The sequence below is a fragment of the Spermophilus citellus genome (assembly GCF_964194105.1).
Source record: "Spermophilus citellus genome assembly, chromosome: 3".
NCBI lineage: Eukaryota > Metazoa > Chordata > Mammalia > Rodentia > Sciuridae > Spermophilus > Spermophilus citellus.
The window spans coordinates 176,826,605-176,840,380 of record NC_138184.1 but is presented as its reverse complement, the minus strand read 5'-3'; the positions used below and the strand labels follow the sequence as shown (position 1 = coordinate 176,840,380).

General features: G+C 41.2%; 1 protein-coding gene across 2 annotated transcripts in view; it reads left to right on the top strand.

The window, feature by feature from the left end:
- The window catches only part of LAMB1 (laminin subunit beta 1), a 69,481-nt gene that overhangs the window by 42,361 nt on the left and 13,344 nt on the right, over positions 1-13,776 (top strand). For both annotated transcript variants that reach the window (XM_081283556.1, XM_081283557.1), the window contains 3 exons: positions 124-338; positions 1,110-1,206; positions 12,269-12,638. In XM_081283556.1, the coding sequence (XP_081139682.1) occupies positions 124-338; positions 1,110-1,206; positions 12,269-12,638 (682 nt within the window). The remainder of the gene's footprint in view (positions 1-123; positions 339-1,109; positions 1,207-12,268; positions 12,639-13,776) is intronic.

Sequence of the window (13,776 nt, the reverse complement as noted above, 5' to 3'; positions counted from 1 at the left end):
TGCCTGTCAAGATTGAGATCTGGAGAGGGAAAACCTTAGCTGATGAGCTGTATCCAGCTTCTGCATGCCTGTGTGTGTGTGAATGTAACTACAGGTAAAGCTGATCTTGCTGTTCTTTTTCAGAGTGTGTCTGCAATTACCTGGGCACCGTGCAGGAGCACTGTAATGGGTCTGACTGTCAGTGTGACAAAGCCACTGGTCAGTGCTTGTGTCTTCCTAATGTGATCGGGCAGAACTGTGACCGCTGTGCGCCCAATACCTGGCAGCTGGCCAGTGGGACTGGGTGTGACCCATGTGACTGTAATTCTGCACATTCCTTCGGACCATCTTGTAATGAGGTAAGGGGCTGTGGCAGAGGAGTGAGGATTGGATGAGCCTAGGTGACAACTAGACCACTAGGTGGCTTTGCCCCAATTATTGAAAGGCCAATACAGAAGTTGGCAGGCACTGCATGAGCTGGCTATCAGCCCTTAACTTGTCCCCCTTCTTGGCTAAGGTGACTAATTCTGCAGCGTCCTCATCTGATGCATCCATAGCATTTCATTTTAGTGCCCCACTGCAGATGTAGGTTCACCAGAGTGGGCCCCTTCCTTGACTGGCCCCCAAATCAGACTTTTTTTTCTTACTCAGTTTCAAAGGAACCGAATAGCCATACTCAGCATTGTAAAGAGTGTTATTGTTTACTCACACAGGCTGAGTGACATGCTGCTAAGTCATGTGAGTCAGATAGCCTAAGATTAATGTTGATCTGTGAGGATAAACAGGAAAGGAGCTGATGACTGGAGGCTAAGGCAGAAGGATCACAAGTTTGAGGACAGCCTCAGCAACTTAGCAAAACCTTTCAGAAAAAAAAATGAAAAAAAAAAAAAGAATGAGGAAAGGTGTAAATCAATTGTATCATGCTGTGGCCCTGCTTAAACACTGTTGCAGGAGAGCAGATAAAAAGTGCTGGTACCAAAGCTGGAGGAACAAGCCTCTCCTCAGTCAGCATGTGCAGGCCTTCTCGGGCAGACAGCTCAGTCCATTCCTACCTGGCAACTAGGGGTGAAGAGTGACAATTAGCTTCTGCCCTGAAGCCACTTGAACCATGATCTATGTTCTGGACGCAGTTCACAGGGCAGTGCCAGTGCATGCCGGGATTTGGAGGCCGTACCTGCAGCGAGTGTCAGGAGCTCTTCTGGGGAGATCCCGACGTGGAATGCCGAGGTGAGGTGCAGTATTCTACTGTTAACGTTGATGGTAATAGTAGGAGCAGGCTCTATAAGCATTGGTGGTAACATTTTAATAAACCGTTTCAACTCTTTGCTATTCTTCTGCTTCTAATTTTTCTTCCCTTTTTAAAATTTATAATTAGATATTTTCTATAGTTTGTGTGCTCTTTGGCATATTTTCTTTGTTGCACACACCATGTAGTAAGTTCCCTGTTGGACTCTAAATTTTAAAAATGATCTTTTTCTCTTTTGGATAACCTCATCTTTTTTGGATGAGAACAAGAAATAACAGATCCTGAGTGAGCAACTCTTAAAATATCTCCTTTTAAAAGGCCAAAAATTTAGGAACTATGTTCCTTAAGTGCAGGAAAACTTCAAACAGTGGACAACACCAAAGCAAATTCATATGATTTGTTCTTTTTTTTTTTTTTTTTTTTTATTGGTTGTTCACAACATTACAAAGCTCTTGACATATCATACTTCATACATTAGACTGAAGTGGGTTATGAACCCCCAATTTTACCCCAAATGCAGATTGCAGAGTCACATCGGTTACACATCCACAATTTTACATAATGCCCTATTGGTAATTGTTGTATTCTGCTACCTTTCCTATCCCCTACTATCCCCCCTCCCCTCCCCTCCCAACTTCTCTCTCTACCCCATCTACTGTAATTCATTTCTCTCCTTGTTTATTTTCCCATTCCCCTCACAACCTCTTGTATGTAATTTTGTATAGCAATGAGGGTCTCCCTTCATTTCCATGCAATTTCCCTTTTCTCACCCTTTCCCTCCCATCTCATGTCTCTGTTTAATGTTAATCTTTTCTTCCTGCTCTTCCTCCCTGCTCTGTTCATAGTTGCTCTCATTATATCAAAGAAGACATTTGGTATTTGTTTTTTAGGGATTGGCTAGCTTCACTAAGCATAATCTGCTCTAGTGCCATCCATTTCCCTGCAAATTCTATGATTTTTGTCATTTTTTATTGCTGCATAGTACTCCATTGTGTATAGATGCCACATTTTTTAATCCCTTCACCTACTGAGGGGCATCTGGGTTGGTTCCACAGTCTAGCTATTGTGAATTGTGCTGCTATGAACATCGATGTGGCAGTATCCCTGTAGCATGCTCTTTTAAGGTCTTCAGGGAATAGTCCAAGAAGGGCAATAGCAGGGTCAAATGGTGGTTCCATTCCCATCTTTCCCAGGAATCTCCAAACTGCTTTCCAAATTGGCCGCACCAATTTGTAGTCCCACCAGCAATGTACAAGTGTACCCTTTTCTCCACAACCTCTCCAGCACTTGTTGTTGTTTGACTTCATAGTGGCTGCCAATCTTACTGGAGTGAAATGGTATCTTAGGGTGGTTTTGATTTGCATTTCTCTGACTGCTAGAGATGGTGAGCATTTTTTCATGTACTTATTGATTGATTGTATATCCTCCTCTGAGAAGTGTCTGTTCAGGTCCTTGGCCCATTTGTTGATTGGGTTATTTGTTATCTTATTGTCTAATTTTTTGAGTTCTTTGTATACTCTGGATATTAGGGCTCTATCTGAAGTGTGAGGAGTAAAGATTTGTTCCCAGGATGTAGGCTCCCTGTTTACCTCTCTTATTGTTTCTCTTGCTGAGAAAAAACTTTTAAGTTTAATTAAGTCCCATTTGTTGATTCTTGTTGTTAACTCTTGTGCTATGGGTGTCCTATTAAGGAATTTGGAGCCCGACCCCACAATCTGTAGATCGGATCCAACTTTTTCTTCTATCAGACGCAGAGTCTCTGGTTTGATATATGATTTGTTCTTAAGCTGAGACTTAGCTAGAAGGATTTGTGAGGACATCTTTGATTAAGGTTTGTTTCACAGAGTGGGTGATGTTTGTTGTGTCAACAAACAAATACTCTTTCATTCATCACTGTCAGTCCAGATGTTGGTTCTAATGAGCTCAGACTTTCTCACTTCTGTTAGAAGATATTGACAGTCAGTGGACCAGTTGCTCAAAGATATCTCTAGAAATTAAACCCCGGTTTCTGCAGGGCCCTGGTCACTATCTGTTGAATTCCTCAATCTTATAGTGCCCCAAGGGCTTGATTCTTTTCCACAGAATGGCTCTGTCTTTGCTTAGACCCTGATTCTATCAGCCTGTGTCATTGGCAAAACAGCCTCGACTGCCAAAGCTCTCTGACCTTTTGCTCTATTGGCATGAAAAGCCTTATACTCAAGAGCTGAGTCAATCAGAGAATTGTTCATGGAGTAGTCAGAACTTTACCCCTTACCCTTTTATCTTTTCTTTAAACTTTTGCCTCTAATTCTGTCAGAGAAATTGTGGCTTATGGACCCCCACATCAGCTTGTTTGGGTCAAAATTTAAATTGTGTTTTAGAAACTTCGTGAAGAATGAGATATTCGTAGCATTGGAGTTCACCAACTTCTTTGTTCATTTTATCTAGAAGAAAAGTCAGCTTATTACATAGGAAACTGATAAGCAGGAAAAACAAACACGTAATACACAACCCAAACCAAGTTTTCTGCAAGGAAAAGTGGTTCATTTAAGACATGTATATGCCTTTCAGCATCTCCCTTGGGTATTTCCTTTTTAAGGTGATCAGACTTTAGTTAAGGAAGAAACCACAAACATCATCTAGCTTTAGGACTTTCCTGTTGCGCAGTGGTATCCCAGCAGCTCGGGGCAACAGGGAGCCAGGCAGGTGGAGAATCCCATAGCCCAGAGCTTGAGTCCTGGAGCCAGGCTGCCTGGGTTCAGGTCAAACACTCCTTCTGTGTTAGGAGAACACCGAGCCCCTGCTCATCTCTGCCACCCAGCACATTCCTCCCTTTACTCAGTTTGCCATGAATATTTCTAATCTTCTTTCTATGATTTTTACATTTATAATTTTTAAAATAAAGCATTCAGAATTTGCTTTTGAAAAATTCAACCTCAGTTCTTTGCATTTTCATTACCCTTTTATTATAATTTGAGTCTTCCCATTCATTCAGCCTATCCCTATTATGGTTTAGATGTGAGGTGTCTCTCAGAAGCTCCGGTGTGAGATAATGCAAGAAAGTTCAGAGGTGAAATGATTGGGTTATGAGATCCTTAGCCTAATCAGTGCTTTAATCCACTTGGTTAACTGGGTGTAACTATAGGCTGGTAGGGTGTGGCTGGAGGAGTCTTTGGGGTATCTACTTTGTCCCTGGTTAGCTGAGCTTAGTCTCTTCTCTGCTTCCTGAGCCGCTTTTCTCTACCACACTTCCACCATGATGTTCTACCTGAACCCAGACTCAAAGCAGTAGAATTGACCAGATCTGGATTTAGACCTCTGAAATCATGAGCTCCAAATAAACTTTTCCTTTCTAATTGTTCTTATTAGGTTTTTGGTAATAGCAACAAAAAAAGCTGAGTAAAAACCCCAACCAGTAAAAAGTTGGTTGCAAGACATTTGGAGATAGTACACAGATTCAAGGGAAAATACCCTAGAGGTATTGGCAGGTTCTAGATATAGGAGTTCCATTCTCTCCTTACTTTCTTATTAAATTATGACACTTTTCCAATCTCATCTTCAGGATTTTTTCTAAATGGGAACCAGAAAGCCCCTTTTCCCAAAGTGTTAAAATCTAAGTGTAAAATACCTAACCTCATTGCTAGCTTGGGCAATTCAGGGTTATAAGATGTTGTCGTATCTTTTTGCATGTTAAGGTCCACGATGTCCTTTGTGTCCACGTTGACTGGGCTGGGGTGAGACATTTGGAAATTTTGGGGAAGGGGAGCATTTGGGTTATCACTATGATGGGGCGGTTGCCATAGGTGTTTGGTGTTCAGAAGCCAAGATTAACAAATGTCCCACAGTGCTTAAGGCAGGCTCTCAGGCAAGAATATTTGGGTCCCAAATGCCTTTGATATCCTGCAGAGGAGACTCAAAACCTAGAAAGCATCTAGAAAGAGTGAGAATTGAATTCATAATGGGTGATTCATTGCCAACCTGTGCACACTGGAAGGAAATGGGAGCTAGACCCAATATGGCACAGTGATCACAGGGCCAGTAAGAAGCACACTGGGCTCAGGGTTGTCTTTGCAGTGCTATGCATTGGAAATGGGGGTAACAGAACTCAAGGAACTGGGTCCAAAGATCAACAAAGAAGAAGTGTTATCTAAAATTAGATGGGACCATGGGGAAAGAACATACTCTTTTCTTGAATTATGTAATTAATTGCCAAATATGTTTTCAGTTGAAATGGTTTGTTGGAGGGCACAAATCTAGACTTTCTGGTGCCATCTTGCAAACAATAAGCTTATAGAAAGACTTAGGTCATAGCTAAGTATTCTCCTTATGGAAAAAAAATGTAGTTATGTAAAAGACAAATGAGTTGAGCCTCCAACATAAAAATTGTTGAATGTTCCTATTGTCCCAGCAAGTTGGGGCTCTTGGCTGATGGTGCCAAGTCTGAACAAGCCCACCACTGTGCTGGGATGGAGAGAAAATCTCATCCACCCACTGCAGAACATGCTAGGGGAAAGTTCAGCCTGGAGCTCTGCATTGTGCCCCCCAGAAGCTAAAGGGTCACATAAGGAATCGTTCTGTTGATTCATAGATTGCAAAGGGAGGTACAGTTTCCATTGGGGCCTTGGCTCTTAGAAAAGGCCAGTGTCTCTAAACCCAGAGGAAGGAAGGCAACTGTGGGGCACAGGTGAGAGGCCCTTGACAGTGGCCATTTTTTTCCAATCATGTTTGTTTCTTATTTTACATTTCTCCAGTAGAAAAATGGTACATTCCTTTGCCTACACAGTCATCTTCAGAATGCCTGAATTCTTTTCTCAGGTTAGAATTTCTTCTACAATCACCCCTGCCCCCCCCCCCTTTTTAAAATTTCCATTGTGCTTCAGAAAATCGGACTTTGAGTCTTTGGAGAACTACAGATTCTGTTGATAGGCGAGTGAAGACACGTCTTATCTAATCCTAATAACAGAATGTGGGTCCCTGGAAGTGGGGAGCTAGACTAAAAGTGGGCAGACTGTAGCCAGGGACCTTACACAGGCCACTGCCCACACTGGGAACAGAAGCTTGGAGGCTGCGTGTTTGTATCTTCTCTGTGGCTGCTTGTGCTGCAGTGCCAGAGTTGAATAGTCATGACGGACAGAATGGCCAGCAAAACCTCAAATGGTCACTCAATGAATCTTTATGTAAAAAGTTTGCAACTCCTGGACTAGTCAGGCAGCCAGTTTCTGTAGGTGAAATCATAGTCATCCTCCCACTTTCATTCCAAAATTGAAGTTATAGTACGGAGGCCAAAAAAGGTAAGGGGTAGGAACGATCATCAGAAAATAGAAAACCACATATAAGATATACAAAGTATTCAAGTGTTTCTTTTAGTGAAATGGAAATGTCCAGGTAAAACATCAGCTAACCTTTTAGTCTTGCTGTAAATCCTAGAGACCCACTTTACTTAAAAAGCAAAGCTGGTGGCAGCAGATGATCTGTCATCTGATACTTCAGATGTAGCACTTTCTCTGTCCCAAGGCAAATTTAAGTGTCCAACAGAAAGGTAGATAATGAGCCCAGCATTGACTGATAGATGCACAGTGGTGAGTGGACAGGTCTCTCGCCTCAACAGGAGGTGCTTGCAGGGTATTTGGGGAAATGGAGCACAGAAAGCAGGAAAAGGGTAGAACAAATCTTTTCAGTTGTCAGGACAAGATCAGTGGGAACTGACGTCATTAGAAAAGGTCTCAAGGAAAAAGTTACCTTTATTGGGCATTTACAGAGAATCTGTTCAATGTTGAGCATTTTCACACATGCAATATCAGTCTTCATTTTATCCTTGCAGCCACCTTTGGGGGTAAGTCTAACCTCCCTGTCATAGTTGACTAATCTCAGACTCAGGCTTGACTGAAGACGTTCCTCAGTGAGGGCGGGGCAGGGCTCTGAGGCCATGCCTGTGCACCCAATCCTGCTCTTTCCACAGGCTTAGTGGCTCCTTGTTGGTAGTTGGTATTTAGAAATTACTGTCCTAGCTGAAGGACGATAAGGACGTTGTGTAGTGACAAAGCCATAGGAAGTACCTATAGGAAAAAGAGTTAGCTGGAGTCTTGGAAGATTTGGTTTCACAATTGTGAAAAGCCTCTGATGACAGTCCCTGAGGGTAGACTTTGCTCAATGGTGAAATCAGGTCTGGAGGAGCAGAGGGAAGGGTATGAGGAAAGCAAGTTTCCATTCCAACACCGACTTGCACATATTTTCCACTGGGCCTCTACATCTTCTAAATTGGTACAATAGTCTTCATGTACCTACCTCTTAGGAATTGTTTTAAATAAGAAAACTTAAATACAACAGACACTAGTATGGCAATATGTAAATCAATGGATGTGTAACCGATGTGATTCTGCAATCTGTATATGGGGTAAAAATGGGAGTTCATAACCCACCTGAATCAAAGTGTGAAATATGATATGTCAAGAACTATGTAATGTTTTGAACAACCAACAATAAAAATTTAAAAAAAAAAGAAAACTTAGTAAACACAGAGGATACCTCCTGACCACAGAACAGAGAATTTATTTGTAGATGAAAATGGAATTCTTGGGGCTTGTTAATTCTTGGGGCTGGGGCTATAGCTCAGCGGTAGAGCGCTCGCCTAGCACGTGCAAGGCCCTGGGTTCGATCCTCAGCACCACATAAAAATAAATAAATAAAAAATAAAAGTATTGTGTCCAACTACACCTAAAAAAAATTAAAAAAAATAATAATTTTCTCATTTTTGAAATGCTATTCTTGATCTTCATGATTTGTTCATGTTAAAGATCAAGCAATAACTTTTTCTGTATATACTCTCTTTCCATGAGAAAGTTCTTGGTTCTCTGCCAAATAATATCACTTCCTAAAGCAGCGCTGTGCTCCAGGCACCCCTTTTCTCATAGAAGGCTGCTGGAGCGCATCAGCCACAGCTTGCACAGTTGGTTTATCACTGTTTAAATCCTGGTAGGTGTGAGAGATGACCTTTGAATTTCCTTCATAACGTTAGCATCTATGAAGTTTTAAATTGTCAGGTGTGACCCAACCTTTCTGCTCCAGCCATGTGAGTATCACTAAAACATCTGGGGTGGGCGGAAGGACTTTTGACAAGGTCACACATGTGGGTCATCTGGTGCTCATCTCCTATGGGGACTCCAAGAGAAGCCATTTTGGAAATTCAAGAAGCCAGGAAGGAGGCACATATTCACAGGAGTATAACCATTTTCCAGCTTCAGTTTGAAATTAAAACCTGATGTATTCTAAAACAGTTGTTTTTTTGTATTCTTTGAGAGTACAGGACTGACTTTTTCAGTGATGATCAGCTCCTTGGTTGGAGGAAAGGAATGGTGGTCTGTTTGGCTAGGTTGTCTTTTGTAGAGATTTGAAGCCCCGTGGAACCCAAATTGCATCCCCATGACCAGATAAGGAGGGAAGCTTTATCAGTCTTTTGAGCCTACAGTGTCAGCCCAGTGTTTTTCCCTCAAAGATGCTTGTGACAGAATGAGAGCAAGATAGGCCCTTAGCAATGCAATAGGTGAAAAAATTCCTATTAGAAAAATGTTAACTAAATTCAACATAGGCCTGCATCCATTGCCCAAGTCGTGAACCCAGTAAAGTCCTATGCAAGATTGAACTAACATGTACCTCTGCATGAGCTGTGGGGAAAAAATAATTTTCTGAGCAAACTAAAGCCTGTGTAGCATATGCCTCAGTTGTCCGAAGCCTAGGGAAGGAGTGGGGTAAGAAGGCTGTGGTAAGTGGGGCCATTCATAGAGATACCTCTGGGGCTTATGGGACAGAAGTGAAGTGGATTTGTTTATCATGGGTGGCATTGCTTATCCCTCTATCACATAGGCCCTTATACTTGTGTATAATCCACATTGTGAACTGATAAAGTCATGGTTGTGCCTCCATCCTTAAGAATGTGTTCTCTCTCTCACACACACACACTTACTGTCTCTCTCTCTCTCTCTCTGTGTCTCTCTCAAACATGCAAGAGAAGGTAGAAACAGCTGCAAAAATGACAAAGTCAATACTTAAAGTCAGGTCTAGTGATACTCAAAAGCAGCATCTCCTGGGACCTTGTAGAATATTAAGTTGTTGGGCCCCACACAGACCTCCTGAATCAGAGCATGGCGTGAGGGAGCAGGAAACCATCTGTTTCATGATCCCTCCAAGTGATTTTGGTGTAAGCTACACAGGTAACCAAGTTTTCTCAAAGACAACTGGATTTACCAAAATGATATGGAAACTCATTCTTAAAATTTAAATATCATAAGCCTTTCAGGTGTACCATTATCTAAGTTCCCCCTATTCTCTTCATCTAAGAAATTGAAAGTAGTGCCTTTCTCATTGTTTTTCTGAGATGTCAGGAGGTATTTCACTAAAAAACAATCAATCCAATGAATGAGTTTGAGATACAGCTGGGTAAAAAATATAAAAACAGGTGTTTTTTGTTTTTTTTTTTTTTGTTTGTTTTTCCTGCAGAACTCCTCTGGATCTTTAATTTACTGAATTTTTTTGTTGTATATCAGTGTGAAATATGCTCTTAATCTTCAAGAGGAGGATATAGAATCTCCCCTATGGGCCTTGACCATGGAACTCTTTTTTCAAGGAACATACAGAATAAAGGGTATAGGAATCACAATTAAAATTATCCATAACTAGCTTAAGCTACTTCCTGATTCAGTATGAGTACCTTCCAAAATTAGGAAAGAATGAACCATGCCTAAGGTGTTTGAAAAAAAAAAATGTTAAAAAAAACCCCAAGTTTTAATTTTGAAACCCCAAAGTTTAATTTTGAAAACCTAAGGCACCAAGAAAAGTATATTTTGTAATCATAAAAGTTAAGGACGGGAGTAGTCTAACATTCAAATTACTGGTAAATAAGCCTATGACCATGACTACTTTTTTTTTTAATCCAGTGGAAATGTAATCAGGGAACATTGGGCAGGAGACCATTAGACACAGAAAGTGATACTAAAAACTAACATTTTTTTGAGTGCTTTCTATAGATAAGATGCTCTTCTAAGCACTTTAGAATTAAGTTATTTTTATCCTAAAAGCAATCATATAAGGTAGGTAAAATCATTAGCCCCTTTTACAGATGTGAAAGCCATGACTCAGTTTCCTAATTACCCAGGATTCCATAAGAGTTGTGGTTTTTTTTTTGTTTTTGTTTTTTTATTTTGTTTTGTTTTGTACTAGGGATTGAGCCCTGGGGTGTTTTGCCACTGAACTACATACCCAGTCCTTTTTATTTTGAGACAGAGTCTCACTAAGTTGCTAAGGCTGGCATCAAACTTGCAATCCTCCTGCCTCAGCCTCCCAAGTTGCTGGGATAACAGCCTGTGCCACTGCACCTGGTTCCCAGCTTTCATTCTTCATCATGGTGCTGGACTTGTTGCTCAAGAATTTGGTGTGTAGTTGGCAAAGACAATATAAGATAAACTAGCAACACAAGGCAGGATGTTGTGAGATGGGGATCAGGCAAATGGTATGAGAAGATGGAGGTATTGCAGGCCCCTCTCAGGAATGTCAATATAACTGTTCCTGCAAGATGTTCCAGTAGAGAATCTGGAAGAGGCAAATTGCAGCTGTTACCCAAGAAGACTTCATAAAAGTATCTTGAAGATATGAATCTGTTGAGCTTTGCCACATTGCCAGCAGTTTTAGGAGGGTTATTTTCTTTTGAAGAGTTATGTGAATGAGGTGAGGGCCTCATTTGGCAAATACTGTTCAACTCCAAGTGCAAGTTAACTCTGCTCAATACTGAAAATAGGAAAATGGTTGAAGACACGCCCTGCCTTTGGAGATCATAGTCTGGTTTTAGGGAAATAAAAGTATATTTATTTTACTTATTCATACCTTTTTCTAGAATGGATTTAAGACCATTGTGTAGTATGGGCCTTTATTTAGTCAAACACTATACAAATACTGGAAGTGTCAAGTATTGATAGAAAAATAAGATAGAAAAATAATTTGGTCACCTGAGATTTGGAACTCTAAGGCAGGGTCCAGTCACATTGGGATTGTAGTAAACAAAATCAATCACGGTTGTTGCCCAGGAACACTAATTTTTACCCTGTACCAGGCATGATTTTACCTCCTGCCATCTGGCTCTGCATAAGGTGCCAACCATATCAGGCCCTTGGATCATTTTATGTGTCTCTGCTTATAGCGTTAGGATAGTTATCACAGTGGCAGATACTCGCGAATGAGATTATATGTAGTTGAAAGCCTTTAAACGAGATACTTTGGATTCCTGAGACTTCTTCCAGATTTGGTTTTCTTTTGATCAAGTTTACTGCATTTTACCAAGTAGTCACTGCTCTGTTTTGTGACCAGATAGGATCAGTTCCATTAGGCACTGCTCTGAGTGATGCACCATCTGCCAAATGACTCACATCAGAATGTAACCTGAATTGTCTGTGCTCACATGGTCTGAGGGAAGTCATAGTTGGAGGCAGAGGTGGGACGGAGGTCAAGAGCACAGGCTCTGGAGTTAGGATGGTGAATCAGATTCCTGACTTGGCTTTTTCTGCATGAGACTGTTTCTCTATACCTCAGTTTCCCTATCAGTGAAGAAGTGATTGTTATTACACCTGTCCCATATAGTTGCCATGAAGGTTACATGAAATGAGGCATGTAAAACATTTCTAAAGGGGCTGGGGCTGGGGCTCAGTGGCAGAGCACTTGCCTAGCATGTGTGAGGCACTGGGTTTGATTCTTAGCACCACATATAAATAAATGAACAAAATAAAGGTCCATCAACATCTAAAAAATTTTTTTTTCTAAAATTCCAGGCACATAGTTGAAGTGTTCAATAAATGTTAGCTGCTAATTTTTAAATTGTTTATACCATGAAGAAGGGTCTACAAGGGTTAAGGTCATATGTGCTAGAGGAAGCCTTTGCAGTCTCTACATGAGCAGTTGGTAAACTGTCATTGACAGTTGACACCTTCCCATTTTAACAGTGACTGAGGATTCTAAATGCCAAATCTGGTTACTGCAACTTGTGATTCAGTAGATCACCTACCATTGCTGTTTCCTTTCTAGCCTGTGACTGTGACCCCAGGGGCATTGAGACACCACAGTGTGACCAGTCCACAGGCCAGTGTGTGTGTGTGGAGGGTGTCGAGGGTCCACGCTGTGACAAGTGTACACGAGGGTACTCAGGAGTCTTCCCCGACTGCACACCCTGCCACCAGTGCTTTGCTCTCTGGGACGTGATCATCTCTGAGCTGACCAACAGGACCCACAAGTTCCTGGAGAAAGCCAAAGCCTTGAAGATCAGCGGTGTAATTGGACCTTACAGGGAGACTGTGGACTCAGTGGAGAAGAAAATCAACGAGATAAAAGACATCCTGGCCCAGAGCCCAGCAGCAGAGCCACTGAAAAACATCGGGAATCTCTTTGAGGAAGCAGAGTAAGTAGTTAATGAGCTAAAGTAACAACTTGCTGTGTTTTTTCAACTTTTACACAGCAGAGCCTTCCTGGTGTGATGCTTCTGTTAGGTCTGTTGGTCCTGCTAGTGAAAATAGGCTCTGGGCCATCATTTCCCAGCAGTCTTGACTGTGAACACTTGGGTGAGTGAGTGTGGGTTCATCACTTTTGACCAAGACTCTGGAGGCTGCTGTTTAGAATAAGTGCATGTTTTATTCTTTGCAAATAATTCTCGAAGGCAGTGGAGTGGAAGGAACACTGGATTTTAGACAGAAGATCCATAACTAAGCCTTGGCTTTGCCATGTGCTAGACCTATGAACTTGGATAATATTTCCTTCCTGAGCCTCTTTTCTCTCCTGTGGAGGAAGGGGAAGGTAATATTTGCCTTTACTTTACATTGTAAAAATGATAATTGTGAAAGTAAAAAAGTTACATTGTAAATTTAAATTGTCATTAGTTACATTATATTGCTACCATTAGGGAAATTCTACCACCACAAATAAGACTCCTTGTTCTCAAGTTTATTTTACTGCTTAGCCATTGATCCACTAGGCCAGTGCTTCACTCATCAAATTATAAGAACTTCTTCACTATGAAAAATCCTCCTCCAGCCTTCCTCAAGGTATTTACCTCTCTGATTGGACAGTGTTTGTTTTTGCCAATTAAAGCAGAGAATTGAGCTGAGATGCCAAACTTCTTAGGCATCATTTTTTCCACCCTTTCTCCTAGCCTCATTTTTTCCTGTCCTCAAACATTCTAATTGCCAATGGTAGTTGCCAAAAAGGACCCCAGGAAACAGTACAGTAAGACTTAGGAGCTGAAGGACAAAACAGAAAGGGATACTAATGTTTGTTTCCCAGATGCTATGGGTTTTTGCTGCAATTCACTATCTAGGCAAGAAGAAGAGGATTGTTTTACAGCTAAGTCCTGTCCATTAAGGAGGTGATTTTACATGATGACAGAAGTTCAGTAACTTTTTTTTTTTTTTTTTTGGTATGGTGACACTTAAATCAGCATATCTAAGGCAACATAGGAGAAGCAATAAGAGAACTAACTACTGACATCATTAGCTCAAGTGCCTTATCCTTCTAGATTTAATGTTAACTGATCCCTTGACTTT